This window comes from Poecilia reticulata, chromosome 16, assembly GCF_904066995.2.
Source record: "Poecilia reticulata chromosome 16, P_reticulata-male-v2, whole genome shotgun sequence".
NCBI classification, from domain to species: Eukaryota; Metazoa; Chordata; class Actinopteri; order Cyprinodontiformes; family Poeciliidae; genus Poecilia; species Poecilia reticulata.
Window position 1 is genome coordinate 33,814,724 of NC_088845.1, and position 22,356 is coordinate 33,837,079.

A 22,356-nucleotide genomic window follows, 5' to 3' on the forward strand; every position below is an offset into this window, starting at 1 on the left:
GGGAAGTGTACGACATGAAAGTCACATTCCTTTTTATGGTCACGTCCTATGAGTTGCAAAAAATAATAGACCAGAACATCAAATCATAAAACCACCTGTTCCTTCTTAACACGGCCTCAGGTGTGATGTCAGTACGCTCTGGCAGGACAGCTGACAGCTTTCATAATTCCCCCCAAACACACATCCCCACGCACACACACACAAACACACACATGCACACGCACACACACACAAACACACACATGCACACGCACACACACACGTACCCCTCCCCCCCCACACACACACACGCACACACACACACACACATGTACGACATTCTGTAGTTAGTAAAAAATTAATTATTTACCATTTAAAAATATGATTAGTCTTCTCCCTTAATCTTCTAAATGTTCCTCCAGCCATTAACAGCTAATACTGGTTGTGTTTCCATAACAGATATGCACAAAAGTTAGTCAATTTTCCACTAATGTTGAAAAAAAACAATTTCACAATTGCTGTGTTTCCAGTAAATCAGAAACGTGTAAAAATAACTTTGCTCACGCGATAGGTTGTTAAAAAAACATGCCATGCCATCATCCTCCAACTACTTCCTGTCGTCTTCTTTGTCCGGTTGTTGACTACAATACTTGTGTGATGTGGAAAAAGTGTTTCCACATTTGTGAATTTGCAAAATTTTGAATTTGCAAAATTTTCATGCAGCCTAAAAACCACTTTATAATAGTAACAAAACTTTTATAAAGAAACAAGTTGTTTTTTGGTTGTTGTTTTTATTGTTTGTTTGTTTTTTTCATAATGTCCATTAAGCAAATTCATTTTCCAAATGTAAAATTAAGCAATTACATGGTCAATAGCAGCATATCTAGTGACATATGTAATCATTTAAAGAAAATTAGAAATATATATGTCAAGTATTTACAGTGGAACCCAGACGTTTACAGACACTGAAATAAAAAGACATATAAACCATTTTTCTCACTTTCTGGAGTTAAATGAAACCAAACCTCTCTGTTTTAGGTCAGTTGTAATTAGTAAAAGAATTTCTAATTAATTTAGTACACGGATTTCCATTTCTGTAAAAAATGATTGCATGCATAAATAACAGTTTTGGGACTTTATTAGTTATTGAGTTGTGGCTTCCCATACATGCTGTGGTTCAAATTATTTGTATTTTAGGCTTCTGCTTGTGTGACATGTTTAGATGTGAGCTCCAAATGCTCCTCTTAGCATTGAGCTTCTACAGCAGTTTCTATAGCTGCTCACCTCTAGCCATAGGTCCTGTTGGCAGGTGCAGCAGTGAGGACACACCTGGAAGCAGCGTCAAGCCAAAGCAAGTTATGAAACAGCGTAGCAATTAACATTTAGCAGCCTAAAAATGTTTCCTTTCGGATCTGTCCTAATTATAACTTCCACTAGCAAAGATACACAGCTGGTCTCTGACAGAGACTTCTGTGTTTGAAGCACCATTAGACCAGAGGATGCCGAGATGAGAGAGCTCCAGCTGTAGAGGCTGCATGTTCGCCAGGTGAAAGTCGCATTACCGTTTCTTTAAAGGGGCAGTGTTATGTAAAGTCCACCTTTTCTTTAGCTTTACATCATGTCGTAATGTTATGTTTACCTGGACTGTTGCCTTGATTCTTTCATGCATGTCTGAGAAATCCTTCAATCTCTATGGCAACCAATCAGTTCTGCAAAATGCAATAGTTTTTTAAAGAGACAGGCCCGATTTCAAAGTGTTAAATTATGAGGTTAAATTGCTTTTTAGTCATATTTGATCTATATAGTATTTCTATTTAAACTGAAGGTAACATAGTTACTTGATTTTAATATAAAGTTATACTACGTTTCTGGAAAATTCATAATACTGCCCCTTTAAATCTGTAGCATTCTCGACTCTACTGGAGTTGATGAACTCAGAAGTTGTCGGCACCCAAATCATTTCGTGTTTGGGTTGAGATTATTTCCCACTACTGCAATTAGGAAGAAAAAATGGAAAAGGTTTTACAAAATTTAAATATTAGGGTATTGTTTTTTCACCAACAGACATACTTAAACAAAAAAAAACTATTGGTGACCATGATTTGACAGTTGGAGGGCCCAGTTCTGGGTCCCTGTCACATTGGACAACTAACCGGGTCATTCTGCACTTTAGAAAATGAAATCCGATTTATAGAGCCAACTGACAAAACTTTACCTTGTACTTCTTGTACTCCTACTCAGAGTTATGAATATAAACAGCCAGCATTTGTGTTGCCATAACTTCTAAAAATGTATTTCCAATAACTGCCTGGAGCATTATGTGCTTATGAATTCAATTGCAATGCATTTGTGAGAAAGCAGGGAATAGACTGGCATGTCGTATAAACCGGTACAAGCAAGCAACTTTCTTCTTTCACAACTTAGAACAGAAATTTAATACACCAGATCATGAAATTTGAATTGACTGCCTTAAGCATGTACGCCATTATCTCCTGATTGTTTTTAACATGATGATTTTGTTCCCAAAACTCATTTTCTCAGCTCTCGGCATCCCAGGGGGTAAAGTTATCTTCCTCTCTACCTACTCACTCGATAGCAAACCGGCTTCGCAGAAACAGAATAAAAGCAGCCTGTTGAACTTTTAGGAGCCTAAAGACGTCGGCAAAGTAATTGTCTTGGGGAAATTTGCTATTAAAACAACAGCGGGAAACTGTGGAAATATGACTTCGATATGAATTAAGCTAGAAAAATATTTTTCTGCCTGAAAACTAATTAGCACAAATCTCTAAGAGCTTTTCGGCTGAATCAAATCAGTGTTTGTCATTTTTATTATCTTCTCTGCCATCATGGCTGGAAAGTCGACTGAGAAGATACAAATGAGTTCATAAGTGGACTACAGCCTATCTTACTCCTTTTTATTAAACTGGAGGTTATCATTCTAGTTCTGTACAAAAAGGTAGACACCTAAGGACTGTGTCTAAAACCTCAGCCTGTGTTAGCAGCCAGCCAGGGGGTGAGGGGGGCAGCAGGTCCCCTTGTAACGGTCAGAAGCTGTCAGTCCTGTTATGGATGAATGAGGGCTCCACATTAGTATAGCTCAATATGGAGTTGCTGCAGCAGGAGACTGCAATGGAAGAGACTAAACAGGAGGGGAGGACAACAGACAGCGAGAGATAGATGGAGGCAGACAAACGAAGGTGACCACTGAGGGAGGGATAATATTAGGAAATATGTCAACGGCAGAAAACAAGACGACTAGCAAAGAGTCAGTGATGGACAAAGTACTCAACTCTAGTATTTGAGTAAAAGTATTGATACTCATGGTGAAATCTTACTCCAAGTTAAAGTTGCTCGGTCAAAAGCATACTCAAGTCAAAGTGCTTAAGTACTTACTTTTGAAAAGTATACCAGAGTGCAAATTATATTTTCTAATATAAGTACTTTTCCGTATTGTTTTCTCAATGTTTTTGTAGAACTTTGTAACTTGCTGAAACCACCTGATGATGTGTTGACATGCATAACCACTCTGCTACAAAATTTCTACACCACCTGTAAAAACTTAAACATTAAAATGCAATATTTTTTATTATTATTATTATTATCATTTAAAACAGTGATCCCCAAACTACGGCCCACGGGCCGGATCCGGCCCGCCTCCACATTTGGTCCAGCCCCCTGAACAATACCAGAGAGCATTCAGATTTATACCGCATTTTCCGGACTATAAGCCACTTATATGTGGACTTTTCTTCAACCACCAGGGGGCTCTTTAGCAGGAAGCAGGAGTGAAAGTAGTTTTAAATTCTTGGGGGTACTATGACAAAAAAATAAACAAATAAAATTAATTAATTAATTATATATATATATATATATATATATATATATATATATATATATATATATATATATATATATTTCCCTCAGCCCAATGTTGACACCTTGAGATGCCATGAGACATAAATTCTGAACATCATGGCATGGAGTGCAACCCAGTTTTCCATGTCTGGCATATAACCATTCATTTTAGCTTTTAAACTGGTTATATTGATCCTGTGTCCAGCTTAGCATCAGGACCTGTTTGTTCTGAAGATCCCGCAGCTTCCACTTCTCTTCCTAACATGGCGCCTCCTCACCCTGACTCTCATACTGATAGGAGGAACCACAGAGCTCTGTTAGGTTAAAAGCTCATCTTCTGAAGTTGGGATATTTTTCCTCCAACAGGTTCCAGATGAATCACCTCAAACCAGATGTTGGACTGGATTTTATTTCAATGTCATTTGTGAATGTTAGAGCCTCATTTTCAGCAGTGGAGCTATAAAGGTTGAAAAAGGTTACCATTTTGGAGAAAGTATCATCAACATCAATATTTCCACTAAATAAGAGGCAAAAAATTAATTTGTTTGCTAAAGAAAAAGCCTCAGACTTTGAGCCCGACAGCACCAAACTATTGTTTTATATTCTACAATTCATTTAATTTCACACAATTATCACGGTAGCCATTTGTTTGTTAAATACTTAATGAAACATATTTACCGTCTTTGATGTTTGTTGTAAATGACGTAAACTCACAAAAAAACGAGGTAATTAGTCCAAGTTTGTCGTTTATTGAATGTTCAGAAACTACAGCGGCTGTGATGCGCCAAGACAAAGGTAAAACAACCTGAACAGGTGAACAACTCTAAACCACTCGTACATTTTTATTCTCCGTCTTTCTGTGATTTAAGCACACCCGTTGCCATGGCAACCGCCTGCGCTCCACAAGCCGAAATTAGGTTTGCAAGCTGGATATTTATTTTGCGATGATTAATAAGCCTCTCATCAACACAGCGTGGTTGATTGGTTAATTTTATACTCCTGCTCTGCTCGTTATTTTGGTAATGGAACCAAAACGCACAAAATTGCGTAACACCTTGTTGAAACAATAATCATTGAGATTATTATTGTTTTTGGGTCATTAATTTGAGCACGTATTGTTGATTTTTTTTTATTGTTGTTCTTTAATAAAGTTGCAGAGGAGGACGTGCTGGTCTCAGCATCCTGGCGGCGTTCAGTTTGTCACCTAATGCCGAGATCGACGTATTGCACCGCTGCTATGGTAAAGCATGAACAGTTCAGAAACAATATAAAATGGGAAAAAAGTTATTTATTAACTGATTAAGTCGTGTTTTAGATTGTTCTTGAAAAACTAATCAGTCACGGGCGCACTTGCGCTGCACAGTGAACCCACTGATTTTTTACAGCAGACAGCGGCTCCCCTCTCTTGCAGGTACTGCGTACCCCCGCTAAATCTTTTAGGGGTACGCAGTACCCTGCCGTACCCCCTTACTTTCACCCCTGGCAGGAAGTGAATCATTGGAAGTCAAAATTGGAAATAAAAGAAGAAAGCGCCCATTACAACGGAATCAGGTTTTAATAGGGAATTGAAATTTGAGAATGTTGTTGATCAGTTAAATAGCATTGAGGGGAAAAAGAAGATTTTTCATTTTTTTAAATAATACTGGGATCATTATGAGAATTTGAGGTATAAATATTAGGATCCAGTAGATGGCAGTAGTGCAACAATAATGGATGCAAGCTGCCGTTGAAATCTAAAGAAGAAGAAGAAGAAGGAGCCCATTTTCATTTAGCACATGCTAGTAGCAACACGAAGGATCAGCACTTTTACTGTTACAGTTACCGTTCAGAAACTACTGTAATCAGTTCAGCTAAATCTAATCTTGGCAACTTTTTCTTTTTCAACCCTAATAAACGTGATATCCAATTGACCTGTTATGACTCAGATTTTGGGTGTCCGCCCCCCTCTGCTGCTGCTGCATCGCTGTGGAAAACCTGGAGCGGCAGAGATATCTGCGGTTTACATGTATACGTTTACTGGGTTTGTTTTTTTTAAACTTTGGGGTTGTGGCTTATAGTCCGGTGCGGCTCATAGTTCAGAAAATACAGACTATAATCCTTCCTGGATTTTTTCTGTGAAGAACCCAGAGAGGGTTATTTGGTTATTATTTATTTCATTAATATTGTTATTATTTATTTCCTGACTTTTGTTCTGTGAAGAACCCAGAGAGGGTTATTTGATTGTGCTTTCTGGAAAACAATACATTTTTACATTTAGGCACTCCTGCAATCGTCACACTTTTTCTGTTACAAACTGACTCCGGCCCCCACCAGAGAAGAGAAAAGTCATGTGGCCCTCACAGGAAAAAGTTTGGGGACCCCTGATCTAAAACGTTCTTTACTATAGAAGCTTACGAACGTTAAACATGGAGCTCAGATATGATCCTGGGTTGTGCTGGTTTCTCTGCTTGATGTTTCCATCGTTGAGTTCTGTTTAAACGCGACAGCTCAGCTGGCCACACTTAACGAGGATGGCATCACTCCAGATCCCAGGTGGGTGCTGTGACTGTCATTGGCTCCGGGAGCATAGTGTGTGGCCAATTGCATTTCAGTAAAGAAAAACAGCAACAGCGGACTTCAAAGTTAGGAACACATAATGACAAGCTTCCTAGAAATGTAGTGGAGCGAAAGTCAAAAGTTCCCTAAAAAATAAATACTCGAGTAAAGTTAAGATACTCAAAGAAAATGTATTTCGGTACAATACTCAGGTAAATGTACTCTGTTGCTGTCCACCTCTGGTTAAACTAATAGTGAGTTTGTAGTATTGGTGTGCATAAGGATCCTGACACTGCTGGGATTTAGTAGGAAAAGTTTCCCAGTTGAAGGCGCAGTGATTGAATTTTACTGCTCCCTGTGAGCGGCCATCGCTTCTCTTTCCACCCCTCTCTGTCGATGGTAAACAGTAGATCACCACTTTGCCGACAGACTTTTACGATCTACTTCCATTCTCCGTGTCGACACGTTCCATTAAAATCCAGCAGATTTACAAAGAAAAATAATAATCCTGAAGGAGAAGACTTTTGAGACTAAAACCATGCCATTTCATTTGAGTGACTGACTCCAGGACTGCACATAGAAAAGGTGTTAAGAGGGTGAGACAGTTGGAACTGGAGTGAGAATACAGCACACGTGCAGAAAGACATTTTTCAGGAATCTGTGAACTCTGGCGAACCGGTGAAGTGAACATTGGAAAAGACAAATTATCAACACACCTGGCAATCCTTTTCTGAATTTCATGCAAATTTTTCACTAACCCCCACCTTCTCCAGACAACATAAAAAGTCAGCTGTTTCTCCAACAGCCAAATGTCTTGCAAAAATTTAAACAGGTTTTTTTTTTTGTTGGTTTACTTACCAAAACAGTTCCTGTTATTTGTTAATATTGTGATCTTTTCTAAATACTTTTTGAAAGTTAAAACTTCATTTTAGTCCCTATTCTCTTCATTTAAACCTCAGCAAATAGAGTTATACCTCAGTGCTCTTCTTATGGGAGTATAATTCAAAATGCTATTTTGTCTGTTTCCATTGTAAAATCAGCCCATAGAAACAACCCGTCCCACATCGTTCATAAGCCCCCTTCAGTTGTAGATCAGTAGAACAATGGTTTGGTGTGGTTAGGGTTGAGCTACTGGTGTCACACAAAACCACCCATTTATTGGGGGACAGAAAAACACAACTGCTGGGGACAAGCATGAGACATATTGGGGTCTCACCGCCAAGGAGCTTTTTAACCAGAGATAGTAAAGAATGACCCAAAGTCCCCAGACTCTGCTTCTTCCCTGAAAGATGTACAGGTGAGATTCTGAAGATCTTCAAAGTAATCTACCCACGGACCCAAGACATCCCTAGTCAAGCACACTATCCCCTCCATAAACAGTGTTGGTAGTGCTGGTCTGCTTCTCCCACTTGGGGGGGGGGAGCAGACCAGAATCTCCTTGAAGTCACTCTCCATGACTTCACCAAACTCTTCCCACTCCTGAGTTTCTGCCTCAGTGACCACCTGAGCCACATTCCACTGGGACTGCTGGGACCTATCAGCTGCTCCCGGTCCCACAGGCAAAAAAGGCTTGATAGGGACTTGGATGTCCACCCCCTGGTTTGAGGGTTGCTGCCACAATAAGCACTGGCCACCTTGCAGCCATAGCTCAAAACAGATGTCTCAATGATGAAGACATGGAGCACGGCCCACACAGACTCAAAGTCTCCCATCTCCCTCGGGACGTGTTCAGAACTCTGCTGGAGGTGGGAGTTGGAGCTCCGGCTGACAGGAGACTACACCAGACGTTTCCAGAGGAGGACGCCAAGTCTAACCAGCATCCTCCTCCCCCATTGGTAGCAACTCACCACCAGGTAACAGCTGCACCCTCGCTTCACCTGAGCGTCCATGACACAAAGTAGAGGTATGGTGGAGTCGAGAATTGGAGGATTTGCAATTGTAATAAGCAGATCAATAATCACTTCTTGGTATCCAATCCAATCCAATCCAATCCAGCTTTATTTATAAAGCACTTTAAAACAACCAAAGCTGATACAAAGTGCTGTACAGTAAAACACAACACAACAATAAAAAAATAATTAAAAAAAGAACTAAAAAAATAACTCTTACAGTTTAAAAACAAAAACATACAATTTAAAACTAGATCCCGCTGGTGTTGAAAGCCAAGTAAAATAAACGGGTTTTGAGACGAGCTTTAAAAGTGGGCAGTGAAGGGGCCTCTCTGACCTGCAAAGGCAAGGCGTTCCATAACTTTGGGCCAATGACAGAGAAGCCCTGTCCCCTCTGAGCTTCCTCCTGGATCTCGGTACCTCCAAGAGCAGCTGATCTGCTGACCTGAGTGACCGATAAGGTACGCTTTACATATATGCTTTACATATTGGTTCATTTTTGTTAAAGTACGGATGCCGCTTTCGATTTGATTGTCTAAAACAGTGCATCAAAAAGTATTTCAACGCCTTCAGATGTTTTCTTTTGTGGCTTTTTTTGTTATGTATAAATGTTTCATAATATCAAACAAAAAATCCAGTCTTTACAGGATTTAATTGATTAAAAGAAAGTAAAAAACAACTTGTCTCAATGTGAAAGAGTGAATCATAAACAGATGAAAGACATTTCTTGGAATCAGGTTTGACTATCAAACCTGCAGAATCAACTCAATAGAACATGTCTGACATGTGGTATGTTAAAAGATCTCACAAAGCAATGATCTAATTGGAAGAAACTCAAAACTAGTTGGAAAAAAAGTCACTGGAAAGGGCTAACAGGTCATTTCCAATGCTTTCGTACTCTGGCAAATCAATGCCTCAGTAATGAGAAACGTTATCCACATATAGAGAAAACATGGAAAGGTGGTGAACCTTCCCAGGAGTGAGCAGTCTGTCAAAATTACTCAAAGAATTTATTAATTACTCATCCAGGAGGTCACAGAAGAGCACAGAACGACATGTACGTTACTGCAGGCCTCTGTCAAGATCAATGCTCATGATTCAACAATAACAAGGGGACTGGAAAAAAATGGTATCCATGGGAGAGTTCCAAGGAGAACAATCACTGCTGCTTAAAAAGAACACAAAGGCCTGGATCAAATTTGCCAAAAAAAAAAAACAACACTAATGATCACCAAAAATGTTTGGAAAATGTTCTGTGAACTGATGACACATGGGACTTTGTTGAAGATGTGTCCCTTTACATCTAGCTTAAATAAATCACTATAGAATGAAATACAGAATAAACAGAAAACTCTGCACACACAGCAGAAGATGAGAAACTGAGATGTGAGCTGGAGACACTTTGAAATGTAAAAGCACAAACTTCCTATTTTTTTACACATAAAAACAGACATCAGCTAATGTTATGCACTAGTTATATGAACACAGTTAGAAAAACACATTTATAAAAAATAAAGGCTGAAGAGTACTGAGGAAAAAAAGCGAGTCTACGGCATTTCAAACATTATGAATATGCTTATTCATTTAATTACTGTCAAACGCAGCAGACACAAAACCCCATTATGGATCACTGTGTCTTACAAGGAAAACTCCTGAGGTCATAGGTCATGTGAGTCTTTACATCAAGTAGCTGGGATGACAGAATCAACAGGGCTTGGCTTATAGGTGACACACTGCACCAGTAAGACCCCGTAAGGAGCAGTAGGTCCTCACATCGGTAGAATTTGTTGGGAAAATGGGCCTTACAAGGTGAGAAATACTAAAACACACACACTTTCTGAAGGGCAAGTTAGAGGAACCAAATTCTCTAACATAAATACTCTAGTGCCCCACTGAGGCACCAAATCACTCTTCCCTCCTTTAAAACAAAGTTCACAGTGGAACTTGTTGCATTGATAGATAGATGCACACAGACCAATGCAGGGATGCATGTAGGTTTAGGTAATATGTATGTGTGTCTGTGTGTGTGTTTGTGTGTGTGTGGGGGGGGTGGGTGTGTGTGTGTGTGTGCGTGAAGCACAGCATTTTACCCAACATGAACCCTGCAGAGTAAACAGAACCTTGCATTAGCCTTGCAGCAATCGACCACCGCTGTCTGCCTACATCTGAACGGTTTGTTTACTATCGCTCGATGACTTCATTCCCCTCCTCACGCCCTCAGGGCTGCAGCGGAGACTGACCTGAGCAAACCCAAACACACACACACATGCACACGCACGCTCATACACACAGCTGATGAATTATGTAATACAAGTGATTTGGGAGTAGCGAGAAAGCCTGGCTCATGAGGGATTTCTCCACAGATGCAGCAGTTTACTACACTAATAATAACAACAGCAGGAAGCATGCGCCTATCTTCCGACAAAACTAGCGAAGATTCGAAGCTGGCACATGAGTTGAAAAATTTACCCACACCATTCTGACTGGTCTTTCTGTGAACTCACAGGGTGGACCAGAGAGGAACAGCCTGAGCTGTGAGTCAGCCAGGCCATCAGTGTTGGCTTCTTTAGGTCTCCAGACTGGGAGTTTCTGTCTTGATGAATCATCTTCTCAAGAGTAAAAGTTCTGTAAGGTGTTCCATGTCCACAGAGCCATCCCTGGGCCATCCAACCCACTTGAGGTGAGAGTCAAATTGCTTTGACAAATGAGCGGCGAATGGTGACCCTGACCCTGGTGTATTCTGGTTAACATTGCCAGTGGAAACATCCCAGAGGGACTCGGAGATCAAAGGCATAACGGCAGAACGTGAACTTTGTGGAAGCAGTTGGAGAATCTGTACTGTGAGGCGTTATGAGAGTGTGATGTTTAAAATGTCATCTCTCACCCTCACAGGGGGGTGAGGGGTATTAACGGCAGAGGTCTGAGGTGTTAGTTCAAGCAACTGTTTGACGCAGGACTGCTTCATTTGAAAAGAATCATCTCCGGATTTTTCTGGAGCGAGATACATGGGGGACAACTGTAGCTGGCAGGGGTTTTTTCACACTTTTTATCAACAATATGACATATTAATAGCTACTAATTAACCTTATGGTGCTTGATGAACAGTCAAAGGTTCTCCAGATTTCTTGGGCTACATCAGTGGTTCTTAACCTGGGTTCGATCGAACCCCAGGGGTTCGATGAGTCGGTCTCAGGGGTTCGGCGGAGCCTCTGCCGCGGAGGTGAAGACACACTTGTGTAAAGTCGTGATGACACGCCGCTTTGCCATCACTTGCTCCAGAGGATCACGTTACATTGCTTAGCCAATCAGAGGATCACGTTACATTGCTTAGCCAATCAATGCTGCAGAGGAGCACTGATTGAAGGAGTTCCTCTCAGCATGATTTTGAACTTGTGTCTTTATTTACTGCAGCAAAGCTCACAGTTTTTACCAAATTCTATAGTCTAAATCTGCTCCAGATTTCCATAAAATGTGGGTAGAGACTACTTCAAGTCAAAGGGTGTACTTTGTTTTTTGCATAACTTTACAGGACATACCTCTCTGAGAACAGTCTTACCGATTCAATATATATTAATGTTGTTAACAAGCTGAATTCATGTGGTTGAGGACATGTAACACACACTCTTGACTGGATTTGGACTTACCTTGTTAGATGGTTATGCTGACATAAAGATGAAACCATGTTATTCATGAATTCCATTTGAAGCACTGTCACAGACATAAAAAGGAGTGTAGGAAGTTTCAAAACCATACTGGCTTATTTCTGTTAGGATCTTTTTTACATTTCTTAGACACTCGCTAACAAAATTGTTAAGCAAGTCGGTCCAATTTGAACACAACTTTGACTTATGGTGGCATGATCCTGAAAATGCTTTTATACTGCTTCTTACCGATAAGGCCACTCATCCCCTCTGGTCATGTCCTCGACGTGTTTTGACAGTACAAAGGTACAAAAACCATCTCATTTATACAGAAGCTTCCACATGAAAACATGAATTGATTTAGAAATTGAAAGAAAGGTTGTTAGGCTTTGCTAAGGCAGAGTTTGGAGCACACCAAATTGGCTAAAGAATGCCTGACAAGGCCAGCCTTTAACATCTTACTTTTGGTTGAATTTGGACAAGAAACACTGGCTAAAAAATTGGTTTTCATCACATACATCAGGGCCAAGATAAAACAATGACCTGAAATAGCTACAGAAAAGAAATACATGAACATTCAGCACTTTGTGGGGGTTTAAAGTTGGCTAACAAACATAGCACAAGTAAACAGGTATGTTGTCTCCTGCAAGAGATCAGAAGGTTGTAAAATTGTTTAGCCCCAAATTGCAAAATCTAGTTAGATTTATAACCATAATTTTGGGGACATTTGCAGTCCCCAAAATGTAGACATATTTATAACTAAGTATGTAGTCCAAATTATATCTCACAGAAAGTAAGATCTCTCTAGAAAATCTGGATGGGTTGAACCTAATTTGTATGTACGATCCAGAAGAAGCTGTTTTTATATGGAATTTGGACTTTTGCTTCCATCCTTTGGATAACTCTAATCTAAACTATTTCAAATCATAATCACTTTATCACAATTATAAAATATATATCTGTTTCTGTTCTTTAATTAGCCAGGTGCTTGTTGGAAACTGTATCTTAATGTTTAACACTCTTCTTGTACAGTGTTTAAGAATAACATTTAAACAAATGTATTCAATGAAAAAGAGTTTTTACTCCTAACAAAATAAAAATTACCAGATTTTTTTCTGGAGTTTTTTTTAACCAAATATAGGTTAGATGTGGATGTTTCGATAAATAAAATGGTATTTATTTCTGCACATCAGAGTGAAAAGGAGAACGTTTCTCACTTTATGGGGTATGCCTGTTTAAAGGCTTAATTACTCAAACTGCAAATCAGAAACTAAATGCATTTAGGCATCTGGTGAAGGCGGCCTACTGGAGTCCAAAGAACCAGAATGGGGAAGGTTCAGCAGTCAGAGGAGGTTCAGCAGTAATTCAAATAAACACTAGCTTCAACCAAAGTATTAGGTGTATCATATATAAAGGGTCCTTGTGGAACATTGAAGCTGCTACGGAAGCCAAAGATCACATCAGGTGCCACTTCAAACAGCAAAGAGAGAGAAACCAAGGCTACAATCCACAAATGCTTACCATAAGATGGCAATAATAATGAGAAAAATGTGACTTGGTTGGATGAGTCTTCCCACTGTTTGCTGTGAAACTGCACTGTGGATGTGCAGCTCACAAGTATCTCTGAGAAATGTTAGTGGCAGCTTGTGGGATCTATAATATGAAGAATCAAGGCAATTCTGGAGGCAAAGGGGCAACTTGGTCTGGTACTACTAAGGAGTATATCGCTTCTGTCCACTGATCAATATTGGTTCTTAAGGGTGCATTCATGCACCCTTGATAGTTGGTTTGTCTAGAAAGTGCGGTTCGTTTGGGGAGTTGTGAATGCATAATCGAACTCTGATGCAGACCAAGGTCTCGGTTTGGTTGAAGTGAACCCTGTTGCGGTTTGAATGTGAGATTCTCTTACATGGAGACACAGCTTGATACACAACAAACACACACAGTAAGGGACACACAGTGGTGCTCATCATCGGCTTTTACCTTTGAAGGCATTTGTAGCTGGTAGGTCAGTTTCCTGCATACTGCTCCTTCCCACGCTCAGCCAGCTGCTGTGGATGCTGCGATGGATGCCGATGGACCGACCTCAACCTGTCCGGGCAGAGGCTGTCGGAGGGCGGGAGGGTGGTCGAGAGGACAGGGTGGCACCGGCCAGTCTCACCGCCATCTCTGTTCATTAACAGCCCATGTGCTTAATTGAGAGGCAGCTGTTTTCTCACACCCAGCAGCGAGTCAGGGTCCCTCCTGTGCTTAGTGACAGCTTGTCTCGTCACCCCTTGTTTTTTTTTGTTTTTTTTTGCTGCTGCCTGGATCACTGGTCTGTAGAAGGGGGTTCAGCTATGTTCTGAAGGAGGGGAGAATAAAGGGAATGCTCACAGGAAAAGAGGACGGATTGTGACAGAGATTGATGGGGATTTTGTGGCACGGTGAGAAGATGAAGAATGCGACACGGGCGCAAGTTGTCTTTCATAAGCAGCTCTTATTGCTGTCCCCTCTGATTCGTTTTGATCTTTTGCTTCTTGGTTTTGTTTTCCTCTTCCCACATACGTCCCATTCGAAATTCATCAGCAACTCCTCCACCACTCTCAGGTTGGCTCCACAGCTGGGGAAAGTAGAAGAAAAACACAGACAGAGGGAAGGAACTTGGTGAAGAAATTCATGAGATACCAGAAACAACAGGTGGGTTAGGTAGACCACAGCAGAACGCAGGCAGGGCTAACCACTAGCCTGCAGTACCAAGCTGAGAGTGCACACACCTCCACTAACTCCCACGCACAAACACACACACGCAGATGCGCGCAGCGGTGGACGATTGCCGTCTGAGCTGGGATAGCGGGCGGCGGGCTGGCATGGCCCCCCTTTGGTTCCTCTCACCCACCAGGCTCTCACATGAAAGGGGAAAGTTTTTTTTTTTTTTTTTTTTGAGAGCCAAGCGCCGCCTGTGACCCTGTTTCACAGAGCGGCGGAGAGATAGCGCCACATGTCAGCGTGCCACTTTGAAGTCTGCCTGATAAACAGGGCTGGAGGAGGCTACAGCTGAGGAAACAACAAAACTTTATTTCCATTTCAAAAGTACCAAGTGCGGTTTTTGTGTGACTGGGAAAGAAATAAATTCCAAAAAAAAGAGAGGGGTGGTAGGGGGAAAGAGGACAGGAAAAGAGGGGGAGGAGGTGAGGCTGTTTGTGAAGTAGGAGAAAACTACTTTTTCTTGTTATTGAGACATAAAAATGAGGGTACGAGGGAGATGCATCACACATGGGGACGGGGTGTGACGGGGGAAGGAATCACAGAGGGAGGAAAGCCTGTGTGAAAACATGAAAGAGAGAGACAACCCACATAAAATGAGGCAACTAGGAAAGGAAAAAAAACATACAAAAAAATATCAAAGAACAGACGAGGCAGAGGCATAAAAGCATGAAGAAATCAAACACCAGATAAGAAAAAACAGGTTTAAAAACAAGTTCAAGACAAGGAAAGACATGGAACAAGGGGAGGAAAAAAAAGCAGACAGTCAGATAAACAAACATACTGTCTGAGTTTTGGAAAGGCTCAATGGATCTCAGTCTTATCTCGGCTTTGTTTGCTGGTTCTTTTTGAGCCTCATAACAGTAAGCAGATGCACAATAGCTTGGAATAGAGGAGGTGAGGACCGAAGTGCTGTGGAAGAAAGTTGAGTTTGTGATGTACCACACACATGGTGTGATTCGTCACAGTCTTCTTTTGGCTTAAACTCAGTCAGCATCCAACATGTTGCAATGTCAAACAATGAGAACAAATCACAGTAGATCAATATGACTTTTTCTACATTTTACACTGAAATGTTTAAATTCTTCTTGTTTTTAGCCAATCAGAGGATTTATAACTGAGTGGACCAATCTGGCCTTCGCGGAAAAGCAGCACCAATCAAGCCACTGCTGAAAGAAAGCCATAAAAAAGTCCAATTTGCCACAGGTCATGTAAGGACACAGCAAACATGTTGAAATGTTCAGATTTCATCAGAGCACTTTTATTCTTTGGGCAAACTGGTGAGAGTTGATGGGTGAACGGAAATAATGGAAGACCACCTGCTTCAGATTGGAGACAGAAGTTGGAGGTTTACCTTCCAGTGGAATGATAGATTTTCAGATCTACAAGGAAATAGTGAAATAGTTGTGAAACAGAATGTTCATAATCAGAATGACCCAGATCTAAATCTAACCTGTGACTTACCTGAAAATTGCTGTTCAGACATCTGACTGAACTCACCTTCACTATTTTGCTAAATGTATCTGAACTTGAGTGCTATCCCATTCTTAATCCACAGGGTTTAACATGGTAATAATTACAACTCTTCTGGGAAGGCTTCCCATAACATTTCATATCATCATTCTGCCACATGGACATTTGTGAGGTAAAGACTGAGGCCTGGCTGAATGTCTACCGCAAAGTCATCTTAAAAGTGTTCTGTCAGGTTGAGGTCAAACCGGCCAAACTCCTCTGTATCAGAGTTGTTCACTCATGTGTTTGTAGATTTTACTTTGTGTAGCGGTTCCCACAACGTTGAGAGAGTGAAATAGTCCAAAATGTCCTGTACTGTGCAGGCGGTCAAGAGCCGTTCTCCTGGCAAGCATCCATTTGACTGCCTGACAGAGAAACACGATTTATCACTCCACAGAACACATCTCCGCTGCTCCAGATTGTAATTGCAGCATGATTTGCACAATAACATGCAACACTTTGAATTCCACTTGGTGAATATGACGTGGATGCAACTGCATAGCAACCGAAACCCAACACATGATGAGCTCAAGGAACAGTTCTTGACCTAACGTTAAGGCGACGGCAAGTTTGGAAGACCGTAGCTGTTGATTCTTCAGAATGTTAGTGACCTCTGTTTTTTATCCCCCACAAGATCCAATGACCCCGTTATTATTTTTACATTACCACATCTTGGTTGAGTTGCTGTCATTCCCAATAACTTTAACCTCATTATAATAATATCAACCATTGACGGTTCAATGATTTTATTTATTTATTTTTTTTTTCAGGTTTTATTTGCTCTACTGGTATTTATTTGAAGGTGCAGGAAAGTCCTGAGAGATGGAAGAGATGCGGCAAAAGTCACCAGGCCGGGAATCAAACCTGTGACGACCACGTCAAGGACTAAGGCCTACTTATGTGGGTTGTGCTTAACCCCTGCGCCACCACAGCACCCCCGACTGTTCAAAATTGACCAGCAAGAAAATTTCAGGACCTGACTTCTTGCACAAGAGGCATTGTATCACAGCACCATGCCACAGGTCAGATCACTGATCTCCAAATAGCAACTCATTCTTTCACAAATGTTTGCGGAAGCAGTTTGCTTGTCAAAGTGCTGGATTTTATCTTCTTGTGGTCATACAAGTAATTACAACACCTGAATTCAGCGATTGGAGAGTTGAGTGAGCATTTTGGGCATTGTGGTGAATTTTGCCTGAAGAGACATTACAGCAAACCTCCACACAGATTCACCAAGCAGCAGATGTGTCTGTAGAAAGTAACTCCAAATTATTCCCCAAAAATGTCATTTAATTAGTTATTCGAGTGTTCTATGTTTGCTAGTTATCCTTAGTTTAATACTGCTTAGTTTTAGTTTAGTTTTTATTAGTTATAGTAGTAGTTATAGTAGTTTCAGTTTTTTCATACTTTGGTTAATTTTAAGGTGCAGAATTCAAAAAGATCAAAGTATTGTATTGTTATTGTACGTACATACATCCATAGGGTAATGGATACTCAACAGAAGATAACATAAAAAAAATTATTGTTGAACAACCATCTGACTCTGGAAATGTCTAACTTTTGCTGTCGCCATTTTGCAGACTGGTTTAAGAGTTGCCAGGAGGAATATGGAGAATCATCATTTGCCCACAGCTGACGTAAACTGCTTGAGTAGGGAAACAAAAAAATATCTATTTTAAATAATTTTTGAAAGGTTAATAAATTGATTCATAAACACAAAAACTAAGAAGATTATGTCTATAACTTTAGTATGTTTTAGTGAGTTTTATAAACACATCATATAGTTCCATTTAGTTATAGTTTTCCCCATTAACTCATTTCAGCTAATAAAAATGATTTCTCAGTTTCAGTTTTTGTTAGTTTTACTTAATAACTATAATAGCCTCGTAATATACCAACAAACGTACAGGTTGTGGTTGTAGAGTAGCAAACATTCAAAGACTTATGAGTACTTTTGCAAGGCACTGTAAAACTATAAGCTCAGGCAGCCGTAATTCACACTGAAAACTGTAAATGTTCATTTATTTTATGAAATAACTGTCAATCTTTTTGTCCCAAATTGCTATTATTATTATTATTATTATTATTATTATTATTATTATTATTATTATTATTATTATTAAACTCAATTCATGTGATGTAATCTCCTGGCTCTCAAACAAAATGGGCCATGGATCAAGCCTGAACCAGTATAAAAAATATTAGCTCTTCTAAGCTAAAATATTAGCTTTTTTCCTAAGCTAAAATATTAGCTTAGGAGAAAAATATTAGCTCTCCTAAGCTAAAATATTAGCTTAAATATTAGCTTAGGAGAATCACATTTAGCTCCAAATGTGATTCTCCTACATTCACATGAAAAGAATAAAAACCAACTACAAGCTGAGGGTGTTAAAAAAACACACAAATTGTGCAAATTCAAATTTTGTAGTCAAAATTTGTACTGTTCTGGAAAAATTAAAACATCACACCATAAAGGTTTTTCCTACCTTTATGGAAGAAATGCCAATGTGACCCAGTCAAAGTGTGGAGAGAAAAACTATTACTACAACTACTTCCTAAACTGTTGGCTGTCTGTCCGTGTGCCGTGTCATCTGAGGACAACTTGTTGTCGAGGCTGGCTGAGAAAGCAGGGTTCCAAGTGGATATTTGTTTTCTGGTCATTTCAGGACAACACCTGGTCTCCAGTCTCATCTCAGACTGTGTCCAACTGTAAAATGTCAAAATCTGACACTGCTGAGGTATTTAAATAAAAAGTTCCTGGTTTGTTGAAACAGAACCAACATAAATTCCAAAGTTTGCTGCACTTTGTGTTACAGTGTACTGGAGAAACTGTTGAGTTGAACTACAGAGCAAATCTGTGAGAGTGCTACAAGGAGCTCTACGGGGATTTCAACATAGGGGCGAGTAAAGAAAATGAAGAATAACACCTGCTGTGTTATCATCAGAATTAAATCTTTAAGTATGTAGGTTGCTATTTATTTGCTCCTTTTAGAATAGTGCATGTGTACTGAGATCAATGGTGTGGAATTCATATTGTTCTGCTGCATCAGAACAGGGTGTGTCACTTTTGTGTTTGAGTGGCCCTAAATGGTTAGACAATCACTAACAGTTATCAGAAAGTAAGATGAGCCTGATGGTGACAATATAAATTAGCATATTGTTTAGCATCTTGCCTGCCATGGTGACTGAATCTTCATCAGTGAAGACAGTGTTTCCTATTGTTAAACTAAGTAAAGCTAGAATTTGAACATTAATGCTATATCCATACTAATGTGGATTCTGGAGAAGTTGCAAATGGTCTGTCACTCATGAAAAGCTCAATAACTCCATGGATCAGGATCACCTAACCTGTAGGAAACCACAGGGATCAAACTAGGATCCCTTGTGTTCCTGTTATAGCATACTGTCTCTCAGCTGGCGAAATCCAAGAATATAAGGTACATTCACACTTTTACTTGGCTGACCATTAATTATACATGTTGATAATTCCTACTAATCCCAGGAACCATAAGGTCATCTATATTTGGTTGCAGTTCAGTATCAGCGGATTTATTTATTTGAGGATTTTTCTGTGGAACATAACTCCAAATTATTCACTGAGAATTGAGAGAGCATTTTTAAAATACTCAACCATGAATGCTACATAACATGTCTGGCGTTTGCAAAGCAATCTAGGATTTACTTTCCTTGGCGCTGATTGACTGTATCCCAAAAAGCGGAGATGAAGCCCATGGATGTTTATATTGCTCGTATTAATGCATATCAAGGTATATTTAGCCTATTAAAATAGGCAGTTACAAACGTTTTTAGAGGGGTTCTTAAGTATTTGTGGATTTCAGCTGTTGTGGTTGTTAACTCCTGAGAAAACCAGAAGTCCACTACGTCATCCACTTCACAATTATGCCCTGCTTTGTGTAGTTCAATCACATAAGATCTCAGTGAAATTCACTAAAGTTTGTGCTTGTAGTGTCACAGAAGGTGAAACACTGTTCTTCTCCAAGGCAGTTTGAAGCTTGTCTTTGTCTACTGTCACCTTGATGACGGCTGCACGCTTTACCCCGGAATCAGTCAACAACAGCTGGACTTATCGCCATTCTAAGCATACAAACACACCATCATTATTTGGATTTTGAATTCATCTCATTTAAAATGTATCACCTTACAGGTTCCTACTTTGAAAGTAACTCTCCCTCTTATCTGATCTCCAGAACATGGAGATCCAGTTAGGATTTCCAGGTCACAATTTTGTGGCAAAGAGAAGACATCCACCTTCCATTAGAGCTCCAGTTTTATGAAAACCTTTGCCAGATGAACTAAGGCGCCTCTCTCTTTGCTTTCTTTCTTTTTTTACAAGTCATAAAAAAGCAAACCCAGGAGAAAAAAAAACAATAAAATAATTTCTGCTGTGGCCTTTGTGACTGCGCTGGTCCCTGCTGATGCTGTCCAGGCTCTCTGAACACACACTCAAAAAGGTTCTTTTTTCCCCCAAATAAACCTCTGAGGGTCCGCTCTTAAAGACAGGTGCAGCAAGGCTTTAAAAAAAAAATCCCCCGGAATAAACGGCACTATGTTTGTGTTCCTGCTTGGTGTTATTGCATGAACTCCAACAATTCAAGAGTGGCCTCGAGAGGCTGCTCTAGCAAAACAAAACCAACAGCAAACACAGCAGAAACCCTCTAATCAAGTGTTCTTACACTGAAGACTCAATGTTTACCAGCTTCAACCAGCTTTATGCTAAGTGTGACCTTTGACCTGCTTTAAGTGGGTAAAGAGGAAAGCTTTCACCAGAGTGTTACTCATACTGGAGGACACTTGTGAGGCTCTGGAACATTTGGTGACGTTGCATGGCGCTTTGCAAACCGCCGGGGTCATGCGAGGACACGGGCTTATCAGCGAGACGGCAGCATTCAACCTGCAGCCGCTCACATCTGCTGCACTGAAACATCCAGGCATGCTGAGAATTTGATTTCATAACAAAGAAAACAAATCAAGTCGCTGAAGAGACTTACAGCTTTGCTGCAAACAGAGGAGGAGAAAAGAGATTTTACCTTATTAATGTCCAGACGTGTCAACTCCTGCTGATACAACCGTATTACAGTGTGGCAGTATTCATAACCTTTGAGCTTTGTCACAAACCTGAACATATTTTTATAATAATGTTTTGCGAGAAGAAAACACACAATAGTACATACAATTTTTTAAAAACTTTTTCTTCTTTTAGAAATGAAAACTTGAAAAGTGCGGCATGCATATTTTGCTTCACTAAATCACTACGCTGTAAAGCAGCGGTGATGAAAGTTTTTAACACGTGGGCCAAAAAACGGCCAAGCTGAAAATTAATTGAGGGATTGATTTTTGTTTTTCATTTTTAATTAAGAATGAAACAATGGATGGATTTTTATCTGCACAACTAACACAACGTCCCAGTGTTTTCCCAGGGTTCCTCTGTGTTCAGCTCCAACCAAGCTCTCCATTAACTCCGAAGGCCATGTGTGTTCCTGCTAATGAAAAACATCCCCACATCATGATGCTGCCACTGCTGTGTTTCACAGAATGGTGTGTTGACTGAAATATGCAATTAATTTTCAGACACGAATAACTTTGGATATTGTCTAAAGACGTATTTGTTGGTCTCATGTGATCACAGGACTGTCTTCCACAGGTGTGCAGTGCCACCTACATGGCTTGTGGTGAACTGCGAATGGGAATTCTTAAGGCTTTCTCTCTGACGTACCGTCCTTCTTGTCACAGGCCAGATTTATGCACAGCACAAATCTGACCTAGAGAATGACTTATAGATTCTCTCCCATTCGGTCTGGGCAGCTTCTACCAAGGACTTCTTGGCTGCTCCTCTGATTAAAGCCTTCCATGTCCGGCCTGTTAGTTAAAGTGAATGGCTACGCCTTGGTAGGTTTGCAACTCATTCCATTTTTGGATAATGGATTGAACAGAGCTCTGTGAACTGTTAGGAGGCTGGTATGCATTTTATAACCCAGCAGGCAGACTCAGTTTATGATTGCTCTATATTTTATTTGGAGGGAATAAAGGATGTCAAATTCAAATGATGGACGCCACACTGTTGATGCGTTTATTTGTAATTAAAGAATTGAAAACCATGCATATTTTATTAAATTCATTCTTTAACAGGGGTCTGCAACTGGCGGCTCCGGACCCACATGTGGCTCTTAACCACTGAGGTC

The 22,356-nt window shown here is 40.2% G+C and overlaps 1 protein-coding gene across 1 annotated transcript in view; it reads right to left on the minus strand.

Moving 5' to 3' along the window:
- The window catches only part of ldlrad4b (low density lipoprotein receptor class A domain containing 4b), a 247,347-nt gene that overhangs the window by 159,037 nt on the left and 65,954 nt on the right, over positions 1-22,356 (minus strand). The window contains exon 3 of the mRNA XM_017305324.2: positions 13,883-14,501. Within this exon, the coding sequence (XP_017160813.1) occupies positions 13,883-13,922 (40 nt within the window). The 5' untranslated portion in view covers positions 13,923-14,501. The remainder of the gene's footprint in view (positions 1-13,882; positions 14,502-22,356) is intronic.